We start from the raw sequence: 27,751 nt of genomic DNA, 5'->3' as shown, positions 1-27,751 counted from the left end.
AAATTTAAATAAACTATCAACAACCGAACATGCAAAAGTACTTGATATACTTAAAGAATTTCAACAATTTATTAGGAATGTAATTTTATTTATTTTTTTATTAAAAATTAAATTATAGAAGGTATATAATAATGACGCAGGTAATGTCAGTTTGATATAAATATAAAAATTAAAAAAAAAACTCAAAAATTATTGAGGGTTATCCATGTGCTTTGTCGATTTTTTGTATTCGGTCATTCGCGTGCTGCAACCAGGACATGATTGCTTGCTTGCACTCATCTAGAGAAGACCGTGATATACCTGTGATCGCATCTAAAAAATAATAAATAACCATATTAAGATAAACAAATGTTGCATGTAAGAATTCGTTTTTTTTTTTTTTTTTTTTTTTCAAGTTTCAAAAGACAAGTAAGTAAATCAATCAAAAAAGAAGAAAAATAGATTTCCCGATTCTTAATTTTTAGATATTGTTCATATTCTTCTTGCATCTTTTAACAAATAGGCTCTAACTTTTATATAGAACGAAATTGATTGCTATGATTCACTTCTACATATATAATTTCTCATTAATTTTCATTAGTCAAAATAATTTGTCAGAAATAAAATATTTTTTGTACAGCATTATTTGCTAGTTTTTTTGCAGCAATAGTTTGAATTCAGTGAGTAAAATTCCAATACAGTTTAATTAAAAATATTTCTATCTAATATCAAATAACAACTGTTAAGTTAGACAAAATGACTGCAAGAATAAAATTATATTGAAATAATCCTGAAAAGAATATTGTTCAAGTCTCTTAATACATACACGGAGAAAAAAATATCATCAAAATAAGGATACGTATCGTTATTCTGACTATACGCTGTATACTCATTTTTAGCGCGAAACGCGAAGGTATGCTCTACTCTCGCCTAAAAATCGTGATTTTCATAATTTAAACGAAAAAATGTATGGATAAAAAGCATACTGAAATATATAATAGTAGCTACAGAACACGTTCAAAAAATTTTCTTATCGATTAATAATGATTTCTCAGAAAAAACTCGTTTTTCTGATAAATTAAATAAATAAGAGCGTGGTATTTACGGAAGCAATGGGCTTGATAACACTACAACTTTGTCAAAAGTCACTTTCATGATTTAATTTTTTTTTATTTTATTCCTGAGGAAGTTTGTCAAAACCCTTGTGAAAATTGCGTGTCAAAATAATTCCGTTTCAGCATCGTGCAATATTGAGAAGATTTTATATTTTTAAAAGGATATTTCAATATTTTTTTCGATAGGGGAACAAAGTTATTTCAATTTAAAAGTGTGTGCATACCTCTCAAATACTTCACAAATGCCATATTTTCAACTTTTATTGTGTTTTTTTGACCACTCCAAGATAGTTTGCAGCAGAGGTCATCTGTTAAAATATGTCCCAATACAACTCGAATACATTTTTTTCCATCGACATGTCGTCGTTGATTTATAAAATTCTCCTGAAAAATTTTGTATAGCATAATCGATGTCCATAAAAAAATTATTAAAGTTAGATAGTAATAAGCAATAGTTTCTTCATTAGCATTATTCATAGCATTTTCTTTATAGCATGAAAAAAATAAAAAGCATGTAACATGAATATGTACTCTTGAAATTTTGTCTGAAGACAGCTATTCCGTCTTTCTTCTTTTTTATCATTTAGTTTCATGGTTGACGATGTAGTTTGCAAGCAAAAATAATATCAACTTAAAGACCGTAAGAACTAGTTGAATTTGTAAAGTTTTAAAAGTTAAAATTTTATATTTCTATTAGAATAAAAAGTCGTAAATAAATTTAGATTTTGAAAAAGGCAAAAATTAATTAAAAAACAAATCAACCATAAAATTTGATGCAATTCACCAGAATAGAAAAAGTAATTACGTATTGAGTGCGTGCTGCTTCTTTATCTGTCAATAATTTGTTAAATTTTACCAAATCTTCATGATTACATATTGGAAACTTTGACAGTATATCTGATGCTTTAATCGTATTTGGCCGAGGATTATCCCCTATAATACTTAATAATGTGTCAAGCTTACGAGAAACGGAATATAACACTGATCGACATCCAGCTGTTAGAAAAAAAAATATTTTTTACTATACAGCAATTGAGAATTTTTTTCCATATCCCATTTCAATGAAACAAAGATAAAATGAGAAATTTAAGGAGATCAATAACAAAATCAATTGATACTTACAGCAGCAGTTTGAATTACATGTTACTGACTGTTCAGTAAGAGTGTCAACTTGATTTGTTGTACCTTTTTCCTGCCCGTAGAACTAGCTGCAACACTATCATGGTTAACTTCATTTATCAAGTTTGAATTATTATTGGACACGACTGCAGAACTGGCTGCTAGTGGATTTTTCGAATCATTTGAACTTTCGGTTTTACCGGATTTGTTTGGTTGATACGGATGTTTTGTTACTTGAACATCTTTGCCCATACTAGTGATTTTTTTCGCTTCAATCCCTGGTATTTCTAGAAATAATATTAATAAAATTATAGCAACTAAAAAAAAATTATTTGGGTATTAAATATTTTTGGTATGCAACACTTACGAACACGTTCAACACTACGTATGGCCAGCTTCTTCGTCAATGCTCTATCACTGTAAGTGGGATGATCTTCAAAAAAATCTCCGTAGTTCAGCTCTTGAGTTTCAAGCAAATCATCGACATCTGCCTCTGTATGCTTAATATTACCATTATCACTACCGTCATAATGAAAAGACGGTAATACTTTCGTTTCTAGATTATCTAATCCAAGACCTGTAAGAAAAAAATAAAATGAAATAATAATCTGAATGTCATGCATTTGTTAGCAGTGTAATGTAAGAATATATTAATACTGTACCTTCATCGTCTTCGTTATTCTTATCAGTGTCATCGCTACTGCTAGAAGTACAACTATCTTGGAAACGTGATGGTTTCTTTCGTGAACGTTTTGAGTTCTTCTTGGAATCAATAACATTTTGAACAGATGTCTCATCACAAGTGGACATATCAACGGCAGCAACCTCAACAGCTCTAGCTGTGTTATAAGTTTCTATTTATTTAATAATTAAAAAAAAGTCACAAATTAATAAACATTGATAATGAAAAATACGATTTTACTCATAAAAAATGCAATGACTTACCGTACGGTCCAAGTATTTTAGTGTACGTTAGAGTTTTCCAATCCAGCTTTGGTGTGTATTTTTTTATGCACGCTCTTGAAGCATTAATTTTTTTTGGCGGCCATGAAACTTTTTTGGTATCTTCATTTATCCATGATTCATGAACAGTTGAACACCAAGTACCACAAAATACTACAAAGAAAGCCTGAAGAAAGAAACGTTTAACATTAGTAAGAGTAGAAGTGAGGTTATAGAATATATATATATGTCGGAGGAAGAGTGGTTCGGGCATCGTTAGGGTCCTTTGGATCATTATCAGCCATCTTTATTTATTTTTACAATAATCAAATATAATAAAGACTTTGATTTAAAATATAACGTACACTAACTCGTACAAATAATAAATTTAATTACAAATATTCTACTGCGATTGATATAACAGTTAAAGACGTTTTGGGAATAAGACCGAGAACGAATCCGGGGTCAGCAGGATGTATGCGATCCTTACTTGATCAATGCTCAACGAGAACTACTCTCCCAAGTACCCTAAGTACTTATTCACTCAAAAATTATTTCGACAGCCCTCATTGTCTGTCGATATTTCTAACTATATACTTTTTACTTCTATCCTGTGACCTCGGCTACGTTTGGTGACCATTGTCACTCCGGACTTAAGCCCATCGTTATAACCATAAAAAATATAACTAGCTTAAATCATAAATAATATCTAAATATTCTATGCTTTACGATTTTGCTTAAAATTAACAGACAAACTAAAATATTGGGAATTTCCAATCTCTGGGAAAACCCAGCTCGATATTATCTCCGACATATATATATATATATATATATATATATATATATATATATATATATATATATATATATAAAGTAATTCAAATATCACTTTCAATAAATATATTTTTTAATTACCATTTTTTATTTATTTTATATAATTTGTCATTCACTACTTTTTTATTGCGCATAACAACACACTATAAGTAAGTCAGACCAAACTTTAAAGTAAGACGCACATGTAATTTGATCCCAAGTACCAAGTACTCAATCCAATTCTCCATAAGGTGGCGCGTTGATAGCAGCGCACAAAATTCAAATTAGAACAACTAATGGAATTAATAATACAACCATTGAAATTTTTTTTATAATATTACAATATATATATATATACTGTACATGGATTAAATAATACAAAGTGAATATACATATTTTAAAATCTAGTAATTAAAATGTTCAACTTAAAGAACGAATCAATGGGAAAAAAGTGAATGATTTATTATCATTCTCAGGTATGCAAACAGCTTTTGTCGTGATATCATTTGCTTTTATATATTTAAAATTGGAACACGTATTTCCCGTAACTATAGAAAGTAGTCTCGAATCAATTGGGTAATTATCCAAATTTTTAAAGTTTATTAAAATTTTACCTTTCAAGAAAATTTTTCCATTATTTTTAAAAATATTACTTACGCAAAAAACGTTATTTTTGAAATAACAAAATCTATTGCAGGTTTGAGAAGCGGATAAAATGAACCTACCGTAATTTATTTTATTATATGAAAGAAATTTGCTAAATTTTGTCATTTTACGATTGAAATTAGATACCTCTGGCTTTAGTAAAACTTTTTTAATAATTTCTTGCTGGTAATCACAGCTCGCACGCTCTTCAAGACGTTTATGGAGCTGCTGTAATGGCTTTTCACCTTTTTTCAAATTTTTTTTCAGAAAATATAAGAAACTTTCAAATGAAAAGGCACTAAACGTATCTAAATGGCCAAATTTCAGCATATCATCAGGTAAATGAATTAAATTATGTATGTTATAAATCACGAAATTTTCTCCATACAATTTAATTGATTCATTTACGAAGTAATGCAATAAACTTTTAGCACAGGCATTGTTTTTTATACAATCAGTTTCATTGTATAAGATTCTTATTGCAACATGTAAACAGTTGAAATAAAACAAGTATTCTTGAGGGAGATGACCTTTCAAGACTATTGGACCAACATATAGTAAAAATAATCTAAGCTCTGTTGCTTTCCACCGATCGATTTCACCTAATTCGCGTGTTTTTCTGACAAATTCGGAAGGTATCCAAGTTTTTATTGAGTTCAATGAATCTGAAATGTTCTTTATCATTTTGTGGCTAAGCTTCAATAATATTTTTGGACTTACACGCCATCCTTTGACCCACAAGTTTATGATTTTCTTGATAACTCCTAAGCATACAAGATGCATATATTCTACAGGAAATTGAGAAACCATATCAATTTCCGTTTCTTCAAATTTAGATGTTCCTAAATGATGGTCTTCATTAATTTTCTTCCGAAAATTATCATCGGTTCGTAATGGGGAATCCATTTGTAGAAATCGCATTCGGTGTTCATTGTAACTGCCTTCTTGCATGCATTTACTACAACCATAATAACCAGTATGGCCTTTTGTATATTTTACCAATGCCCTAGCTGGTGAATCACAAATAACAGCCCTCATCGTCACATAAAATTTTTTATTACTGTATTGAAAACCATTTGTATGCAAGTCCTTATACTCATTAATAAAATCTTCTAAATATTCATTACAATTATCTGGCTTTTCGAATCCATGATAAATACCAATAAAAAACGGTGAAGCAATTTTGGGGAAAATTTCAGCTAGTATTGGATATAATTGCCTTTTAGAGCTTTTTGATATTGGTAATCCATCAATATGGGCATTAATTAGAATATTAGTACTGAGATTATTTACATCAATAATTCTAAATTGCTCAACTAATCCTCGTTGTAAACCATAGTGAAAATATTCACCAGGTGACACAGAACGGATATTGGTAGTTTTCGGAGTATTTAATAAAGTACGAGGATCTTTGGGGAGATTATTCAATTCTTCTATTGAATCGACGTCAATCAGAATTTTAAGCAAAGCTCCACATGCAGTTTGGCTAATATTGTACTGGCATTGCCACTGTGCTAGTTTACGTTGTAAATTAATTTTCGCATCATCAATATCAGGAGGATTATTTAGTAAAATATCATCGTTACTGTCATGAAGCTCTCGATTTTCCGTTAAAATAACATTATCAATAAGATTAGGAGCGCCGACGATAGAATTACTAGAGACATCTTTGGTAATATTGGTATCTTCAGGTATATTCTTATCAGTATTAATTGTCTGATCAGAGACATTTTGAGTATCACAAATATTAATATATGTATTATTCTCTCTTGATTGATTTGAATCATCAGTTGGAGAACTTTTTTGCGAAGATGTTAACGGTGATTCATCGCAAGTTACTTGTTTTAGACGCCTATTTCTTTGGCTTTTTGATAGTTTCTTAAACGGATTTCTTGGCATAATTGGTTTTTAATAAATAAATAATAATATTTATAGCAAGACGATTTAAAATTAAAAATTTACATGACCTTTACTCCCAGTATCAAAATGCATGTATGTTTACTTACTGTTACATCCAGTTGTATAAGAAAAACCACTCAACTATCAAAAAAATATAATTGATTTAAGCAACCAAATTTAACACGGTTGCTTTTTAAAATATACTGATAAAAATTTAATTTCTCTCTGATATATTAAATATTTATCAAAAGAAGCAGGTTAGAATGCACAAATAAATAAATATCATACGGACAGAATACAAGACTTTACGCATGCGTCAAACAGTTCATGACGAAATCATGAATATGACAGAACGTCTGTATATTGAATGCTGTAAGAATTAATAATGTAAATTCTTTTAGAAGTGAAAAAAAAGAATACTTTATAACGTCGCAAAAGTGAAGTCTTATTTATTATGTTTACAAGAGCTCATAGAATGCAATTCAAGAAGTGGTTAGAAAAAAAAATTCATTCGGATGTCGAAAAATCGACTTCTTATTTAAGAGTTCATTAAGAGCTCTGAATTCTGTGCTCTTCAAAATGAGCTGTTTAAGATGTCATATTAGAACTTCTGCAAGAAGTTTTTTATTGGACTTCATACTGAAATCTTTCTGATTTAGATGCTGACTGGGAATATTCTTTATTTTTAGAGTGCAATTTTTTATAAAAATTAAAGTGTTTTCAAAAATATTATTATTATTGTTATTATTATTATTACTATTACTACTACTATTACTATTACTATTACTGTTATTGGTGTTGTAGTTGTAGTTGATTATCAACGTGCAATTCACTATATCTGAATTTGACCACAACGTTCATTTGCTTTATGTTAAATGAAATAAAGATTTTTATATTTTTTATTTATTAATTTGGATAATTTTATTTTCAATAAAAGTTTGACTCATCGCATGCTAGTCATTTTGTTAATATCATATAAACGTAAAACATAATTCCATTATTAAATAATGACTGTAAAAACAAGACTATTTTCTGGTTTGGTTAATGGCAGTGACCGGTGACTTATAAAGACATGAAATTTTTTTCATTGTCACTTTTCAAGCTAGGGTCTGTAATAAGAGTAAATTCAATATAAAATGCCGATAATTAATAAATCTTATAATTTGTCAATAAAAAAAATTGTATTAACATATATCAGATTTACCGGATTCACAACTATTGTCGTTTCCATCAGTGTCCATTCTGTTATTATGGCAATAGTTTGGAGGATAGTATACCGGTAAACATGAATTTGGATCATTTAATTCACCAGGAAATATTGATGATGTAATTATAGAATTTGGATTATAATGGACATTTTTGTCATTATAATTAAAAGATTTTTCTACGGCTGTGGGTGAAACAAATTGAGTCGGCGTTGGCATATAATTAGAAGTAGCTGCTGGTGTTTCAAGTATTTTTGAACGTTAGAAGTAGGCCATGTTAAGTTAGCTGCTGGTGGTTCAATCGGTGATACGAGGATGTTTCCGCTTCGAAATTCTTCTCGTGTATCTTCATTTGCACATATACACTTGTAACAGTTTTACCTGCTCAGGTTAGCCCCTAATCAATTTTATAAATGACTAAACAAAACTAACAACAATAAAAATTATAAGGGTGCCACCAGGATTATTAATCACGGTTCCTGGAACCGGTCCAAAGCTGAGAAAACTTATCTTAGGGTAGAGAGAGTGGAGGAAAGTGCTGTTGAATAATAAAAAATCTAATTAACAAAATTGATCAATATTTATTAACAATAAAAAGAAAAAAAACTTAACAGAGTTGGCTTAAAATTAGTTAACAAATATCACTCACTCACACACTTATAATCTAACGAAGCGGAGAACAACTGCGAAATAAACGATATTTACAAACGAACCTTCGAATGACGATACGATGACTAGACGGGCTTTTTCGAACAAACGGTCTCCCACACCTGTCTTAGAACTAATTGGGCTTTTTCGAACAAACGGTCTCCCACACCTGTCTTAGAACTAAACTTAAAATTTAACGTCCACCGGACGACCAAAACTAACTAACTTTACACACTTTACAACTTAAAATTAAGTCCACAGGACTACCGAACTTAACACTATTAACACTCTCTATCACGCATAACCCGTTCAATTCTTCACACACATAACCCACACTTCGCTTAATTGATTTTACAATTTTAATAGAATGAATGAATTAAAGTTAATTACAATATTCAATCATTCAATCATTGGTAAATTTTTTTTTTTTTTTAACGACAATTTTCAATTTACAATCAATCTCTAAATAGCTTTGAACTAATCTCTATAGAACCAGAGGCTTAATGCCTTGAATTAACTTAATCACAACATAGACCTTTACAATCACTTCAAAATTATTAACATAAGTTTAATTAACTAATTCTCACTAAATTTTTACTGTGACAATTTTTGACTCAATTAACTAATTCCTAGGACTTAATTTCCATGCCGATAATTATCAAATTAGAGTAAAATTAATTTAATTAATTCACTGACTTAATCCCAAAATTATTAAATTCCCACGTGACGATATAATTTTATAATATAATATTCTCAATAAATAATTCCTAAATATAATATTCTTAATAATTTTCCACTCTATAATATTCTCAATTAATAATTTTCCTAATATAAAATTCTTAACAATTAATTCTTAATATAAAATATTATCAATAATTTTCTACTCGTTTTATAAATTATAAAAATTCGACACGAGTCGAAATAGTCAATTTCAATTGCTAGAACATTTGCTAGTCAAGTCTTTGCTTGACCTTGGGTATTGGAATTTATGCGACACACAACTGACGCTTGACGAAAATTCCACGAATAAAAATTTGTCTATTTTTCTCAATAGTAGTGAAGCTGGGGGGTGACATCGACATTACATGAATCTGTTTTACCAACAGATGGTTCGTGTCCATGCTAAGTACCATTTGTCGATATGGGTGACCTGTTTTACCGACAGTTTGAGGATATGGTCGAGGTTTTGCAGGTGGCGCTGGTGGTGAATTCCGCCGCCATCTTACTGTCCGCCATTTCCCCGCCATTTTTAAAATTTATCCGCCATTTTGAATTGTGAATCCGTCATTCGAATCCGCCATTTTGAATCCGTCATCTGGTGGCTGCTATCAGCCATTTGAATCCGCCATCTGGTGGCCGCTATCCGCCATTTTGAATCAGATTTCCGCCATCTGGTGGCTGCTATCTGAAATCCGCCATTCTGAATCCGCCATTTTGAATTTGCTATCTGAAATCCGCCATCTGGTGACCGCTATCCGCCATTTTGAATTGTGAATTCACCATTTTGTTAAAAAATGCACCTGTGATCTAACCATCAACTATAGTTGCTTAGATCACAGGTGCATTTCATTGTTTATATTCCGAAAAGATTAATATATGCAAACTGCATATATGACGAGTACATGCGAGAAGATACACCATCTGGTGAGGTTTTTGTCAACCTTAGGTTTAAGCCTGTTCAAGGTCATACGCAGTTTTCTTTGTTCTCCTGCGTAGTAGATGACGTCATCAGATAGGTTTGAACCTGTTCAAGGTCACGTAACTGCGTAGTTTTCTTTGTTCTATTTCTAACTGCGTAGTAGATGACGTTATCAGACAGGTTTAGACTTGTTTTGTGAAAGGGGTGGGGGAAATTTCCACGAACCAGATGACTCATTCTGTTCTAGAATTTTCTTACTGCGCAGTAGATGACGTCATCAAACCGGTTTTGAGGTAGAGGAGTGGGGGTAACTACGCAGTATTTTCTGCCTATATAAGCAGCTCGCTGAGAGCGTACTTCATAAAAAACGAAGTACATCTCTCATGATTAAACAGTATTCGGTGTTATATAAAATATAGTGAAGTTTAGTGTTGTGAAGTACGCGAGTATAGTCCAGTGTGCAAAAACTATTGTGTGCATAAACTGTAGTCCAGTGTACCAAAAACTATCGTGTAAATTCAGTGTGTGTATAAACTATTGTGAACATAACCTATAAACAGTGTATATAACCTACAAACAGTGTATATAACCTATAAAAGTGTACATAACCTATAAACAGTGTATATAACCTATAAACAGTGTGCATAACCTTCAATATTGTGTAAACAGACAGTAGTGAAGTGTGCGTCTTCCCAAGATGGCTCCACCTAACCTCATTGAGGCTCTCAAAAACTTGGTGGACACTATTGCTGTCTCATATGCTGATCTGTTAGGAGAGCAGCTCACTGATAATCATCGTCAAAGGTGTTTAAGGGTGTGCAATGAAACTATCCAGTACTTCAACACTATATTACTCGATCCTGGAACATCAATTCAAGTGAGACGAAGTGTTCAAGCACACATCAACCAACTCAACTGGTTTGCCGATCAGTTCTCCAGACTCGGTAACCTAGTTGTTGGTGGAGATCTTAACCAAGGAGTCAAATGGCGGGACTTGGAAAACGCTTTCGCTGGTAACATCCAGACTGGATGTATTATCAACCAGCATCACAAAGATCCAGCATCATTTCTCCAGGCCTCACGGGACATCGTCATCAACAAGGTGCAGAGTGTCTTGAGAGATCTGGCAGGGTTGAAAGTGAATGTTGAACTCTTTTGCACATTCCGGAAACATCAACAAGACATAGAAGAACGAAAATCTTTTGTCACCAAAAGTCGCGAGATTCTCCCTGCCACATCTCTTCAGGATTGGTTTAGTCAACATGTCTACGACAAATTACTACAAAGAATCGAAGATTTTGAACATGAGGGTTCTGGATGGAGTCTGCTTGGACCGAACAGCTTGATGGTGACTATGTCAAGATTCGCACCAACCCAAGTTGGAAACTCCACCTTCGTTAGATTACCAAAGGATATTGTCAAGAAGAATGCGGTTACAAACATCCAAAATAAGGATGAGTTCTGCTTCCTATGGTGCGTCAATGCTGCGTTACATCCACCTGTTCTCAATCCAGAACTACCTGAAGAATATCAACACTTTAGCATCAGATTGAACTATGAAGGTATAGAATTTCCAATTAAACTTAATGACATTCCGAAATTTGAAAAAATGAATAATCTTAGCATTAACGTATACAGTATAGAGTCGGAATTTACGAGTAAAAAGTCTGAGAAAAGTGTTATTATTCCATTATATTTAAGTAACTCTGAATCAAAAATACCTGCAATTCATTTATTGATGATTAAAAAAAGTGTAAATTATACAGATAATTTAGATCATATTGAGTCAGTCTATCACTTTGCATGGATACATAATCTTTCCGGATTAATTACTAAACAAATAACTAAAGGTAAACATAAATTGTACTTTTGCGATCGTTGCTTGAATCATTTTAAGCATCAAAAAAGTTATAAAGAACATATATCTGATTGTTTCAAATCTAACAAAGTCCGCATGGACTTTCCGAACGAAAAAAACCGAGTTTTGAAATTCAAAGATTTCAAATCTAAAGATCCTGTACCGTTTGTAGTCTATGCAGATCTTGAATGCATACTCGAACCCCAGGGAGATGATGTCAAAAAAGTTCACAAGCATGTTCCACACAGTATTGCTTACTATGTACATTGTAGCTATGACAATACATTGTCTAAATTTGAATTGAACCGTTGTCCAGATTGTATCAACTGGTTTGTTAAACAATTAGAATCATTAGCTATTGACTTTGAAAAATTTTAAAGAATCCCATCAAAATGGAACCTCTTACCAAAGAACAACAAGATAGGCATAATTAGGCAACTGTTTGTCATATCTGTGAAAAACCTATAACATCTCCTAATGATAAAGTTTATGATCATTGTCACTTCACCGGGAACTATAGAAACGCTGCTCATAAATCATGTAACGTTAATTATCAGAAATCTACCATTATCCCCATTGTCTTTCATAATTTATCCGGCTATGACTCACACTTTATAATTAAATCCTTAGCTACAGTATTTGAAGGTGAAATTTCATTACTACCGATCAATAAAGAGCGTTACATTTCTTTTACAAAATCAGTTAAAAATACTTCAGTCTCTTTAAGATTTATTGATTCATTTAGATTCATGGCTTCCAGTTTAGAGAAATTAGCTTCATACCTTGATGATAGTGACAAGAAAATTACACAATTACACTACCCAGACCCTGATAAATTCAAATTAGCAACACGTAAGGGTGTATTCCCATATGAGTACGTTGATAATATTGATAGACTTGATGAAAAACAGCTGCCTGATCAGGATTCATTTTTTTCAAAATTAACCAACTCTACCATTTCTGATAATGATTATGCATTTGCTCAAGTAGTTTGGAATGAGTTTGATATTAGTACTCTCGGTGAATACTCAGATTTATATTTGAAAACAGATGTACTTCTTTTAGCTGACGTGTTTGAAAATTTTAGATTGAGTTGTTTCAAAACATACAATCTTGATGCCATACATTTTTATACAGCACCAGGTCTTTCAAACTCTGCAATGTTGAAGCATACTGAAGTAGAACTTGAACTGTTAACTGATCCTGAGATACTTCTTTTCATTGAAAAGGGTATTCGTGGTGGGGTATCGATGTGTGCTAATAGACATGCTGAAGCTAACAACCGGTATATGGGCAAAGATTTTGATTCAAATAACCCCGAAACATACCTGATGTACTACGATGTAAATAATTTGTATGGCGCAGCGATGAGTATGTCTTTACCCCAGGATAAATTTGAATGGGTTGAAAATGTAGATAATGTAGATCAGTTTTTCAATGATGATGAAAGTGTAGGCTACATCCTTGAAGTAGACCTACACTATCCTGAGAAATTACATGATCTACACAAAGATTTGCCTCTCTGCCCTGAACATTTTATACCACCTGGCAGCAAACAACAAAAATTAACAACAACTCTGTATGATAAGACTAATTATGTAATACATTATAAGAATTTGAAACAATGTTTAGATTTAGGCTTAGAACTTAAGAAAATACACAGAGTCTTGAAATTTGAACAATCAGACTGGCTCAAATCATACATTGATAAAAATACTAATTGTCGAAAAATAGCGAAAAATGATTTTGAGAAAAATTTTTACAAGTTGATGAACCACGCGGTTTTCGGAAAGACAATGGACAATGTTCGTAAATACAAAGAAGTTTGGTTAAGAACAAAGTGGGCGGGGCGTTATCAGGTATCAGACCTGATTTGTAAGCCAACCTTCCACAGCGTAACTGTATTTGATGAGGATATAGTCATAATTGAAATGAAAAAAGCTAGAGTTGTTTTTAACAAGCCAATCTATGTAGGCTTTAGTATCTTAGACTTATCCAAGACTTTTATCTACGATTTCCATTATAATTATGTAATGAAAAATTATGAAACGACATCTAAATTATTGTATACCGATACAGATAGTCTTATTTACCAATTTAATGTACCGAACGTATACGAAGACATCAAACGTGATATCTCAAGGTTTGATACCTCTGACTACCCACCCCAAAATGTCTTCAACATGCCGTTAGCAAACAAAAAGGTCCTGGGGCTTATGAAGGATGAGAACAATGGAAAAATCATGTCCGAGTTTGTGGGTCTCAGAGCCAAGCTCTACGCCTTCGAGATTCACAATCCTGAGAAGGAAAGAGATAGGATCAAGAAACGGGCAAAGGGTATCGGAGGATCTACCTTGAAGACAATCACGTTTGATGACTTCAAACGATGTCTGTTTGAAAACGTATTATTAAGAAAAGAGCAGTACATGATAAAAAGTAAAAATCATCAAGTACACACAATAAAGCAGGAGAAACTTGCTCTCAGTTGGGGTGATGATAAACGTCAACTTATTGAGGCTAGCACTGATACCCTACCATGGGGTTACAAGGGGCCACTAGTTTTTAAGAAAAGAAAGATTGTGCAAGATAATAATAATGATAATAAGAATCAAAAATTACTGTAAAATTAGTAATATTAAAAAACAATGTAAATATAATTTTAAGGTTTGTAAATAAAAACAATATATAATTTGTGTTTTACATATTAGATTTATTTATCCAACTATTATGCTTAGTATCAAATCCTAGCCATTTAACATAGTATTTATTTCCACGTTTTCTAATTACTTTTTCAACAAGATATACATCTGGATATTTGACTTTGCTGAGTTCTTCATTGTAAAATCCTCCTTCAATTGGTTGATCCTGATAGTCCACGAGCTTGTACGTCGTTGGATTCGTGTTCTGCACCGACTTGATTGTGAAGATTTCTGTTGTCCAGTTTGGTGTGTATCCCTTGTCAAACACATGCTTGTACTTGCTGATTCGGACTTTGTCTCCAACTTTAAACTTCTTCTGTTGTGATTTGACTTGCAGTGGTTGATATATGTTTTCCAATAGTTGTTTCTCCTGAGCAGCGGTAACATCAACAGGTTTCATTTTGATAGTCCGATGTTTAGTGTTGTTGTAAGTATTCACCAAGTCATCAAGTATATCGGTCCACTTGTAGCTGCCATGAGCTGTAAACTCTCGCCACATTTTAGTCTTGAGTGTTCTATTGAAACGTTCACATATGGATGCTTTGAGATTGCTGAATGTTGAATACAGATTTATCTTGTGCTGCTTCATCAGATCTTTAAATTCTTTGTTGTAAAACTCTTTACCCTGATCAACATGGAGATTCTTAGGTACACGACCTTGCTGGAGTACAGACTTCATAGCACTAGTGACATCTACACCACCTTTTGATTTAATTGGAACTGCCTAGGCATATTTAGAAAATATATCTATGATTGTAAGCAGATACTTGTGTCCTTTATTGACTGTCGCATATGGAATCATCTCAACCAAGTCAGCTTGCCAAGTCTCGTCGAGACCTCGGATGTCAACATGACGACGTTTATAGTTTCTGCGAGCCGGTTTGTGAAGCTCATTAGCTATCACTGTCTTTTTGTCGTTCATTGAGTTTCTCAGTGAGATATTTGATATTATTTTGGTGAGAGGAAAGTACTGCTTTAACTTCCTCAATAGATGTCTGCAAATTTCCCACAGCAGCCTTCAGTATTACTATTTCAGAGTGTAAATGTGAAATAATCTCTTTCTGTTCACTGTCTATACTTTTATTCAGTTCAGACATCTGTCTCAGTACAAACTGCACTGTCGCCGCATCATGTTCATTTGAAGGATTACCGAGATTGCACAGCCTTTTATTCTCAATGTTATAGTTTCCATCAGAAGTTACATTGAAACCTCTACCAGCTGGCCCTCGTTGACCTAAGTTATTGTCCAGTGGACGTCCAAATATATCGATGCTCATGGTTGTGAACACTTTGACTGTCAATGTGTGAATGAAACATCGACTTATTAAAGTATGCCAAGCTGCTTAAAATTCCAAATTTTCGAGGAGTTTTTATGAGAAATGATTTACCAAAATCTGGACCAAAGACAAACGAATCAGCAATAATAAATTTAGATGATAAACTTGGACTTGGAACTCACTGGGTTGCATACAAGAAGAATCATAATCAAGTAATTTACTTTGACAGTTTTGGTAATCTACAACCTCCACAAGACTTGATGAAATATCTCGATATAGGTAGCGTAAAGTACAATCATAAAAGATATCAAGACTTTGATACAATCATATGTGGACATTTGTGCTTAAAATTCCTGGCTGGACAACTATAAATTGAAGTGAGTCGGGACAACAAGCGTCAGTCATGGCAGAGTCATTCACCTTGACACTATCCGGAAACTCCTCCATACTGAAGGCAAATTATTTTCCGCCGATTGAGCTATCACCAACAAAAATTATGTACTTGGACTCGTTAAGCTCCTGACATTTAATTCAATACCAAATATTGATGTTGGTGCTAATAAATTTTATGTGTCATCAAAAAGATCCAAAAGAAGTACAATCAAGAGATTTCAAGAAATAACTATACCAACAGGGAGTTATGAAATTAAAGATATTGAAACTTATATAAACAAGACATTACCTGAACTAAGTTTCACTTTAAAAGCAAACAACAATGAGTTGAGAAGTGAAATAAGATGTGATCAATATATAAATTTTGAGCCTGAAGATTTCATTGGATCATTACTTGGATTTACCAAACGCGTGCTTGAACCTAACACAGCACATAAATCTGATTTACCAGTCAAATTATTGAAAATCAATGCTCTGAGAGTCGAGTGCAATATAACTACTGGATCGTACATCAATGGTGAGAAGAATCACACAATTCATGAATTTTTCCCGAGGGTTCCAGCAGGATATAAGATAGTGGAAGTGCCAACAAACATCATTTACCTACCAGTCGCCGTACGAGCAATACACAACTTGAGGCTCCGCATTGTTGATCAGGACGGGAGAATAGCAAATTTCCGTGGCGAGACTATAACGATAAGACTGCATATAAAAAGTCTGTAATGGGTATCGTATATGAGACAAAGACTGGTAACGGGTATAAAAGGATTGCAGGATGTCCAAAGATTATCAGTCATCATCGAGCTCTGAACGTGTTGACACGTCAAAACGCAGAGTTCCTAAAAAGTCTAGGACTAAAATTACGTGGAAAATTCACAAGATAAAAATAAATTTTTGTTGTCTAGCTTGTGTGATACCATGGCGGAAATCTTAGATATAAAAAAATCAATTATTTTCGATGAGTCTATTGCACACTGTGAAGCTCATTCACACTTACCATATGCATCATCAACATTCAACAACAGTGATGAAATCAGGATTGCTGTTCAACATCAAGATCTGTGCTTGCTCCCAAGCAAAAGCACATTACATTTTTATAGAAGAATGAGGAAAGCTGATGGTACTGCTGTAAGTGCTACTACGAAGATGGCCAACATGGCTGTTTGTCATATGTTTGAAGAGATACGTTATGAACTCAATGGTGTAGAAATCGATAGATGTAAGAATGTTGGTATCACCAGTGTTATGAAAGGATACGCTTCTCTGAGTCCGGGACAACAAAATATTCTGGAAAATGCTGGTTGGATTGTTAATGAAGATGACAACAAGCTGACTGATAATAGCGGTTACTTTGATGTCTCAGTACCGCTGAGTTTCATTCTTGGATTTGCTGAAGATTATCAACGAATTATCGTGAATGCCAAGCATGAATTGATACTGATCAGATCAAATACTGATCAAAATGCTTATGTTGTTACCGTTGAGAATGAAAATGTTTCAATTACGATTCAAAAAATTGAGTGGATTGTACCATACATAATAATGTCTGACAAGCAAAAATCGAGGTGTTGAATTACGTAACCTCCGATCCAGCTATTCCAATCAGTTTCCGGACTTGGGAATTGTATGAGTATCCACTGCTACCAGCTACCAACAAGCATATTTGGGTAATCAAAACGACAAATCAGCTTGAGAAACCTCGTTTTGTTATCCTTGGATTCCAAACAGCAAGAAAGAATCAATCGAATCAAAACGCAAGCGAGTTTGATCACTGCAGCATAAGAGACATTAAGCTGTTCTTGAACTCTCAGAGTTATCCATATGGAAATTTGAACCTCAACATTGTGCATAATCAGTATGCCTTGATGTTTGATATGTACACAAATTTTCAAAGTGCTTACTATGGGAAAGAAGCTGAACCGCTATTGGCTAAGAAAAAATTTCTAAGTACAGCACCTCTGTATATAATTGACTGTTCCAAGCAGAACGAGTCAATCAAGTCTGGACCTGTGGATATACGTCTGGAGTTTGAATCGTCAGCACAGTTTCCAAATCAAACTGCTGCTTACTGCTTAATAATTCACGACCGAATAGTTGAGTACAATCCCATCAGCAGCACTGTGAGAAAACTTACTTAATGGTACAGTTTGACCCCAAGCCCACCATACATTACATGTATGTGTGGGACTTTGCATCCAGACAAGCGAGGAAAGGTCCATGGGAACAAGCAGCAAGAGACGGAGAACGATTTCGTCGACGAATACAACAAATCAATAACATTATTGATCCTATACTAATCAATAAACTTAATGTAATTAAAAATAGTAAATAAATAACAATGTTTTTGTAATTTTACGTTTTTTCATTACAAACCTTACTAGAATAAGTATAAAAAATTATTTAGTATAAAAGTTAAGTGTAAAACAATTATTTAGAATAAAAGTTAAGTGCACATATCAAAACACAATTCTCTCACAATTTCTGTAATTGTTTTCCCAGAGTGATTAATAAGCTTGAATTTATTATAATTGGCCCCAATGTAGTGTCGATTTAAAGTATTGCATAAGATTAAAAATTTCATTTTAAATATCATATCAGGATTGTTGAGATATTTCTGGTTGGTGGTAGCAGGGAAGAACGTTGAAAAGTTGTTTTCCAGATCGAATTCAACGTTGAGTCCATGATCTGTCATAACCGTTCTAATCCCAGTTAGCTTGTAAGTTTTTCCGACCTCAAGTTCACACATCCTCTTGAACATCAACGGGCTTGGAGTTTTATCTTCAACTTTGACACGCTTGAAAGTTGTTGATCTCTCAATTTCATGCATTGTATCGGTAACAGGATGTTTACGGTACGGTGCCATGATTGAGATTTCTTCAGCAGATTTCAAGTAGCAGATTCCAGCACGAGGTAGCAGATTTCAACAGCTGGTAGCAGGCTTCAGAAACAGTTTCAGAACAGCAGATTTCAAAAGCTTGATATTTTCTAACACACAACACTATGGTACTTCACTCGTACTTCACTTCGATGAAGTATGCTCGCGGCGCGCTGCTTTTATAGCAAGGTAATGACGTCATTAAATTAAATGACGTCATCTACTGCGCAGTTGGAAAAATTCTAGAATAGTATGACTCATAATCTAAAAATAGAAACTGCGCAGTTATGATAGATGACGCACAAGAAGTTTAACATAACCTGAAATCATAAGTTAAATGATGGGAAAGCATAAACATAACCTGTAAAATGAGTTAAATGGCGGGAAAGCATAAACATAACCTGTAAAAATGAGATGACGTCATCTACTACCCAACAGAAATAGAACAAAGAAAAACTGCACAGCTACGAGACCTTGAACCGGTTCAAACCTGTCTGATGACATCATCTACTACGCAGTTTAAAACTCTACGACGTAGTTTGAATAACCAATCAAATTATTAATTAACCAATAAGATTATCGAGTGGTGGGGGTATAATCTAGAGATCGGGTTATAAAAAGGTTGAATTGATTGTAAGAGTCATCATTCAGTCACTCTTCGTTGTCAAGAGCAGTAAAAATGGAGATCATTCTAGACGTTCAAGGATTCAGAGGAGCTGATAATCGCTTCATTGTTAAGGAGTTGGCCTCAATAACAATTCAACATGATATTGATAATATTGAAGAGTTATCATGCACACTATTTCAACCACCATATCACTGGAAGGTGCTACCTACCAACTATCAACGTCTGAATACCTGGCTGATCCGAAATTATCATGGAATCGGTTGGAATGCTGGAACAACTTCATATTACAAGCTCAAAGAAGTTCTCAATTATTTAACTTGTAATAAAAAAATTATTTATGTCAAAGGTATCGAGAAAATGTTATGGGTTCAAAATTTAATTGATTGTAATAATAAAATTGTAATCGATCTCGATAATTTCAAATGTCCCTCTCTAAAAAGTATGAAAATTTGTAACAATCATTTTTGTAATTATCATGATCGTTTATCTGATTTATGTGCCTTGGAAAATGTAAAAATTTAAAAGATTGGTTTGTAAGCACTCAATAAATCTAAAATAAATGAATTATAATTGTTATTATTATTTCATCCTAACACATTTAATTCAGAATAGAATTAATTATTGTTAGTTATTAAATTCAAATAATTTTCCAACACTACTACTGATATTAATACTTATCAACAGATGGCGTAATGGTTTTGATTTTTTAATTATGATAATCAATAATCAGTTTTTGTTTTTCTAAAATTTTATAATTAATATTTGTTTAAATTAAAAGTCATGCATTATTTATATAACCATTTAAAAATAAAAACTGAGTATTGATTTTCAAAATATATAGAAGATTTTTGGATTTGACGATACAGAGCACATCAACCCCATATTAGTTTATCAAATAATACATAACTTTTAATTTAAATAAATATTAATAATATTAATAACAAAATATTATAAACTAATAATAATTATTTATCTTTTATTTAAATTAAAAGTCATGTATTATTCTATATATGTATATATAACTAGAAAATTTTTTTAATATTTATGAATTGACAGCTTTCACGCTCTAAGAATAAACTGATAGTAGATGGCTCTAGTACAAGAAGCGCGAAATTCAAACTATCATTATGATAAGTAACTTAAAAATTATGATTAAGTATAACTTATTGAATTTGAATTATAAATATTAATCTTAAATTAAAAATGTGAGGAATTATAAATAAAAATAATGAATTATTTATATTGAAATCCAATATTTTATTGATTAAATAATTCCACTGGTCATTTTTACATCAAGACTAGAATTAATAAATTCAAATTTATTATATTTTCCACCATGGAAACGTAGAAACAGATAGTTTGAATCTATTAATTCATTCAAACTCTTCAGGAAGTTATCATCTTTTAAATGTTGAATAGTTCTAGATGGTAGATAAATGTTAAATTCATCGTTTAGATTGGCATCAATCCTAGTCCCATACTGAGTTGTAATAGCTTTGATTCCATTAATCTTATATTCTCGATTAAACTCCAAATGAATCATTTTTTTAACAGGAAGAATCCCAGTAAGACAATTGACCTCATTTATCTTGGTAAAATCCATGATTGATAGCTGTAAAAATTTTTTAATTAATTAAATGATTCTTCATTCAATTCATATTTTAATTAGACAGTAAATGAATACTTACAATTAGTAATACTGATAGGCAGAAGATGTATATCACCAATACTTCACTACTGTCTGTCGACAACTGGTACTTCACTGGAGACGTGTACTTCGTTTTTTATGAAGTACGCTCTCAGCGAGTTGCTTATATAGGCAGAAAATACTGCGTAGTTACCCCCACTCCTCTACCTCGAAACCGGTTTGATGACGTCATCTACTGCGCAGTAAGAAAATTCTAGAACAGAATGAGTCATCTACTGTGCAGTTAGAAAATTCTAGAACAGAATGAGTCATCTGGTTCGTGGAAATTTCCCCCACCCCTTTCACAAAACAAGTCTAAACCTGTCTGATAACGTCATCTACTACGCAGTTAGAAATAGAACAAAGAAAACTACGCAGTTACGCGACCTTGAACAGGTTCAAACCTATCTGATGACGTCATCTACTACGCAGGAGAACAAAGAAAACTGCGTATGACCTTGAACAGGCTTAAACCTAAGGTTGACAAAAACCTCACCAGATGGTGTATCTTCTCGCATGTACTCGTCATATATGCAGTTTGCATATATTAATCTTTTCGGAATATAAACAATGAAATGCACCTGTGATCTAAGCAACTATAGTTGATGGTTAGATCACAGGTGCATTTTTTAACAAAATGGTGAATTCACAATTCAAAATGGCGGATAGCGGTCACCAGATGGCGGATTTCAGATAGCAAATTCAAAATGGCGGATTCAGAATGGCGGATTTCAGATAGCAGCCACCAGATGGCGGAAATCTGATTCAAAATGGCGGATAGCAGCCACCAGATGGCGGATTCAAATGGCTGATAGCAGCCACCAGATGACGGATTCAAAATGGCGGATTCAAATGACGGATTCACAATTCAAAATGGCGGATAAATTTTAAAAATGGCGGGAAATGGCGGACAGTAAGATGGCGGCGGAATTCACCACCAGCGCCACCAGCAAAACCTCGACCATATCCTCAAACTGTCGGTAAAATAGGTCATCCATATCGACAAATGGTACTTAGCATGAACACGAACCCTCTGTTGGTAAAACAGATTCCTGTAATGTCGGTATCACCCCCCAGCTTCACTACTCTCAATGACAAAAATCAATCAATTTTACTCAGTTAATTATTGAAAAATTAATTTAATGAATTTCCTCAAGACGTCTTAGAGACACCATTCCGTTAAAAATTACGACGTCCAAATCTTAAATAGGAGTTCATCAAGAACCTCTAAAGACATCATATTGTTTACTGGGAGTCCAGTGACGAAACGTAGACCTAGATACTCCTGCAGCTTATACATACTTAACTACAGAACAACAGCTCAGTGACATAACGTAGACCTAGATGTTCTGCAGCACACTCACATAACCCGCTCCAGCTACAGCAGTAACAGCCCAGCGACGAAACATAGACCTAGATACTCTGCAACTCACACATAACCCACACTTGTCTCACACTTACACTACTGACTTGGGCTCACTGAATTTGGCCCCACTTTTTTCGATTTTCGGATTTTTTTTATTTTTAATTGTTTGTTCGTTAATGTTCGAATGTAAAAATTGTTTGTTCGTCTTTTATTTATTTATAATTAATTAAACAAGTGGTCACCCTTAAGTTGGCCCCCTTTACTAGCCCTTCAGGACATGGGTTATGAGATTTTCTCTCATGCTCAACTTCGATCTCAAATATTTTGAAAAATTTTAATGGAAAGGCTACTTGAAATTTTTTGTATCTTTCTAAAATTTTATATTCTTTCAATTTATGCATTAAAAACTTAATATTTTTGTTCATAAATAACGAAAAAAAAATTATTTTCGGGAGCCATGAGATTTTTTCTCTTCGCCAGAGTATTAAAGGGTGGGAGATTTTAGCTTTCGTTTCTTTTCGATCTAGTTCGTGTCGTTTCGTAGTACGCGTCCGCCATATTTGTTTACATGATACATGTACCTATAGAATAATTGTGCAATTTTGTGCAGTGTTAACCTGCTTAAAAAAATGTAAAATTTATAATTTAATTGTTAATATTCATTAAATAAATATTGTTAAAACCTAAAAAATAAATGTAAGGCAATATTTTTGTTTTATATATAATCTTAATATTGTATGAGTACTTAAATCTAAGTCATTTTGCATTTAAGGTTATTTATTTCTATTATTATTTTTCAGTTAACAATTATTTAAGTGATGAGTAGAAAAATAAGAAAAATTCAGCCAGATTGGTTATGAAACGAACGAGAAGTTGATTCTGTTGATAATGGATACGATTCAGACAGTAATGAGGATGACAACGAAGTGTTAAATAATTCTGAAGAGCAACTCAATGAATCAGAATATTCTGATAGCGAGGTTGATGGTAAATCTTGTGATGATGATCCCAAAGGAGACAATAACAACAATGATGATAATAATAATAATAATGAGAGTAGTAGTAGTGATAATGACAGTGACGAAGATGATGGAGAAACTCTACTAGGAAAAGACAACGTAACAAAGTGGTCAACAAATGCTCCAAATTCCAGAACAAAAACTCCTCAACATAACATTGTACTTCGACTGTCCAATGTTAAAAAAAATGCGCAGTCAACTAAAACTCCATTGGATTGTTGGAAGTTATTTTTTCCGGAACACTGTGTAGAGGAAATAGTTAAGTTTACAAATATGTATTTAGAGAAGCTAAGGCCGAATTATCAAGACATTTCATCAGTACGCCCGACTACTATTGAAGAAATGTATGCTTTTATTGGTTTACTTTACGTTCTTGGATTATATAAATCATCACACTTAAATCTAAGAGAGTTTTGGACACCGGATGGTACTGCTCCGGATTGTATTAGAGCTGGTATGAGCTTAAATCTTTTCCGGGCTCTCATGGCTGCTATAAGATTTGATGATCGTAATGATCGAGAAGAAAGAAAAAAAACCGATAATCTTGCTGCTATTCGTGAATTTTCATCGGGATTCATTCAGAGATGTGCAGAAAATTATTCAGCTGGAGCGTTTACAACTATTGACGAGATGCTGGAGGGATTTAGAGGAAAGTGTAAGTTCAGGCAATATATTCCGAGTAAGCCTGCAAGGTATGGAATTAAAATCTACTCCTTAGTAGATGCTAAGTCTTTCTATACATTAAATATGGAGATATACTGCGGCAAGCAGCCACCAGGTCCTTTTGAGCAATCAAATTCATCATTTGATTTGGTGAAGAGATTAATAACACCTATATCTGGTACTGGTAGACACGTAACATGCGATAACTTCTTTACGTCTATTCAATTAGCTGAAGATATATTAAAAAATCTCAAAACAACGATTGTCGGAACCATACGGAAAAATAAACGAGAGCTTCCACCTGAAATTTTAAATGTAAAAAACAGAAATCTTTGCAGTAGTAAATTTATATTTAAAGATAATTGTACGGTTGTTTCGTATGTTCCAAAAAAGAACAAAAACGTGTTGTTGTTATCAACACTTCATCATACGGCTGAAATTGATAAAGATTCTGGTTTTAAATTGAAGCCTGAGATTTTAACGTTTTATAATATGACGAAAGGAGGTGTTGACGTAGTCGACGAGTTGAAGGGAAACTATTCTGTAGCACGTGAAACGGACAGGTGGCCTATGGTCATTTTCTTTTCTTTTCTGAATATTGCTGCAGTAAATGCTCAAATTATTTGGTCACAGAATACTCAACAAAAAATAGAGCGTCGAAAGTTTATAAGAAAATTGAGTGTGCAATTGACTCAACCGCATCTTGTTACTCGGAGCAAAGTACCTAATCTCTCAGCTGATTTAAGAAATACTATACATAAAGTGGGAAACATACCGGTTCAAACAGTTGAAACTAATTCAACAAAACAAGTGTGTCGTTTTTGTCCACGTCAAAAAAATAGTTACTCAAAAAATGTTGCTCTTCTTGTGGGTTAGCTATTTGTCCAAAACATTCTACTCTTCTTTGTCCACAATGTCACGAAATTATGATGGAAAATGATGGTGACTCATGAATATTGATTAGTACTGTATGACATACATTATCTATTTGTTTTACAAATTTTACAAATTTGTTACCTATCGTTATAATTATTACTCTGTGTTTATTATTACTTTTATGACTAGTCCTTGCAAACGTGATTTTAATGTAATAATTGCTAGTCTACTACCAAATTATTAATTTATTTAATAATTATAATTTATTTTAGTAATTTGTAAGTCTTAAAAAGACATTTATGTACTAAGATTTTATTTTTGTGCAATTTATTACTTAAAAAAACTGTAAGTTTGTAAATCTGAAACAATTATTATTTTTAATTTCAAGCAGAACAATAAAATGATTATTTCCAATGAATTTGTTTCTATTATTATTATTTTTGTAATTGATATCACTTTAATAGTAAATTTGATTATAATTATATACCTTTAAAAGCATTAGAAATTGAAAATAAATAATACTTTCGTAAGGAAGTTTTATTTAAAATATATTAAGCGCATGCGCAGATGCCATGAGATTTTTTCTCATGGCCAGAGTAAGTTAAGTGAGTCAAAACACCCATGTCCTGAAGGGTTAATCATAAAACTGTCAACCATTTAGCATTTCAAAAAATTTAATAAACACACTCGTGAACAAAACGCTAATAAATATGGCCATTGCCAGCTCACGGACAAAATCGGCGCATGCGCAATGTAGGCGTAAGGTGATGGTCTGATCCCCGTCCCATGGTCTCCTTATTAGATATAAAATAATAAATAATTGGGAATTTAATTGTTTTTATGATCGAACAATCACCAATAGTCGTCGAACAAACGATAATTGATCAAAATTAATTAATCTGAGTGATAAAAATAAAGATATCTAGTAAGGGGGGCCAACTTAAGGGTGACCATTTGTTTAATTATTTATAAATAAATAAAAGACGAACAAACAATTTTTACACTCGAACATTAACGAACAAACGACGAACAAACAATTAAAAATAAAAAAAATCCGAAAATCGAAAAAAGTGGGGCCAAATTCAGTGAGCCACTGACTTGACTCTAATTGATTTTTACTTTATAAATTTTATTTTAACAAAATCGACTGTAATTAATTTTAATTAAATATTTTAAATTAATTACTCAATCATTAGTAATTTAATAAAACGACAAACAATATTCAATTTACAACTAATTTCTAACTAACTATTACAATTCTCAAATTCCAATTGTTAATTTTAATTCTATTAAAGTATTAGATGGATTAAAATTCCTCAGTAACTTATAGTCATGGTCTTAAGAATATAACAATACTTATTTAGAACAAAAGGTTTTAATACCCTGAATTAACTTTTGGTAATTAAAACAATTACAATATAAATTTTTACAACATAAGTTTAATTAACTAATTCTGACTAAATTTTTACTGTGACAATTTTGACTCAATTAACTGAATTCTTGGACTTAATGTCCACGCCGATAATTATCAAGTTTCAGTACTTTTAATTTAACTACTTCACGGAATTAATCCCCAAAATTACGAAATTTATCATTAATAAATAAAAATAGTTTTACAATATAAAATATTCTCGTTAAATAATTCTTAATAATTAATTCTTAATATAAAATATTATCAATAATTTTCTACTAGTTTTATCAATTATAAAAAATTCGACACAAGTTGAAATATTCAATTTTTATTTGCTAGAACATTCGCTAGCTAAGTTTTGCTTGACCTTGGGTATTGGAATTTACTGCGACACAAAAACTGACGCTTGACCAAAATTCCACGGATAAAAATTTGTCGATTTTTCTCAATGACAAAAGGTAATCAATTTTACTAAGTTAATTATTAAAAAAATAAATTTAACGAATTTTCCGATGTTAATTAATTGATTGAAAATTTTTAGTTATTAAAATTTCCCCGCAAGGTCGATTGAGTGATCTTCGGGTATAAGCCCCCATGAAAATCACTAAATCCAAAACTAGCAAATGTTCCACTATTAATTTATTAATAAAATTTTATATATGTAAAAAGAGAAGAGGAATGATAGACCGAGTGCAAACCGCGGTCTATCTTCCACCCACGGAATGAAATAAGGTACCTGAGTATTAGACTTAATTCCTGTTCACGATGTCTCTCTGACCTGGTGAATTCTCTGGGTATTCGTGGTTATTTTTTCTTTCACTCCGGGGATCCGACTCCACTTCAAATTTCAATTTCCTGTAACAGTAAAACAGTTAGAAATATTGCCTCCAAGATTGAAAAGGCAATCTTGATAAATTTTCATCGCAGCGTTCCAAAATTTACGTGCGAATATTTAATTACCTGTTTTCTGATGAGTAGTGACCGGTGCGGTTGAC

The 27,751-nt window shown here is 32.5% G+C and overlaps 2 protein-coding genes across 5 annotated transcripts; one reads left to right on the top strand and one right to left on the bottom strand.

Annotated features, from left to right (window-relative positions):
- Positions 1-80: 80 nt before the first annotated feature.
- On the bottom strand, positions 81-27,751 carry LOC141525793 (uncharacterized). 4 transcript variants are annotated; one of them, XM_074240423.1, is made up of 9 exons: positions 27,717-27,751; positions 27,493-27,611; positions 3,159-3,342; positions 2,876-3,067; positions 2,581-2,790; positions 2,217-2,500; positions 1,900-2,090; positions 1,319-1,478; positions 81-312 (listed from the first exon to the last, which is right to left on the bottom strand). In XM_074240423.1, exons 4-6 carry the CDS (start codon positions 3,021-3,023, stop codon positions 2,238-2,240), a joined length of 621 nt encoding a protein of 206 aa, XP_074096524.1. In that variant the 5' UTR covers positions 3,024-3,067; positions 3,159-3,342; positions 27,493-27,611; positions 27,717-27,751; the 3' UTR covers positions 81-312; positions 1,319-1,478; positions 1,900-2,090; positions 2,217-2,237. The 4 variants fall into 4 exon arrangements, with proteins under 4 accessions (XP_074096524.1, XP_074096525.1, XP_074096526.1 ...); XM_074240424.1 differs by lacking the exon at positions 27,717-27,751 and having other exon boundaries at positions 27,493-27,709; XM_074240425.1 differs by lacking the exons at positions 27,493-27,611; positions 27,717-27,751 and adding an exon at positions 13,191-13,304.
- LOC141525792 (uncharacterized) lies at positions 12,864-14,579 on the top strand. The gene is made up of 2 exons (XM_074240421.1): positions 12,864-12,882; positions 12,950-14,579. The coding sequence occupies exon 2, from the start codon at positions 13,023-13,025 to the stop codon at positions 14,484-14,486; it is 1,464 nt and encodes a 487-aa protein (XP_074096522.1). The 5' UTR covers positions 12,864-12,882; positions 12,950-13,022; the 3' UTR covers positions 14,487-14,579.

Source organism: Cotesia typhae, unplaced genomic scaffold (assembly GCF_013202065.1).
Source record: "Cotesia typhae breed Kobodo isofemale line unplaced genomic scaffold, CoteBio_Ctyphae contig_27, whole genome shotgun sequence".
Lineage (NCBI taxonomy): Eukaryota > Metazoa > Arthropoda > Insecta > Hymenoptera > Braconidae > Cotesia > Cotesia typhae.
The sequence above is the reverse complement of the archived record's forward strand: the minus strand, read 5'-3'. Positions and strand labels throughout refer to the sequence as shown.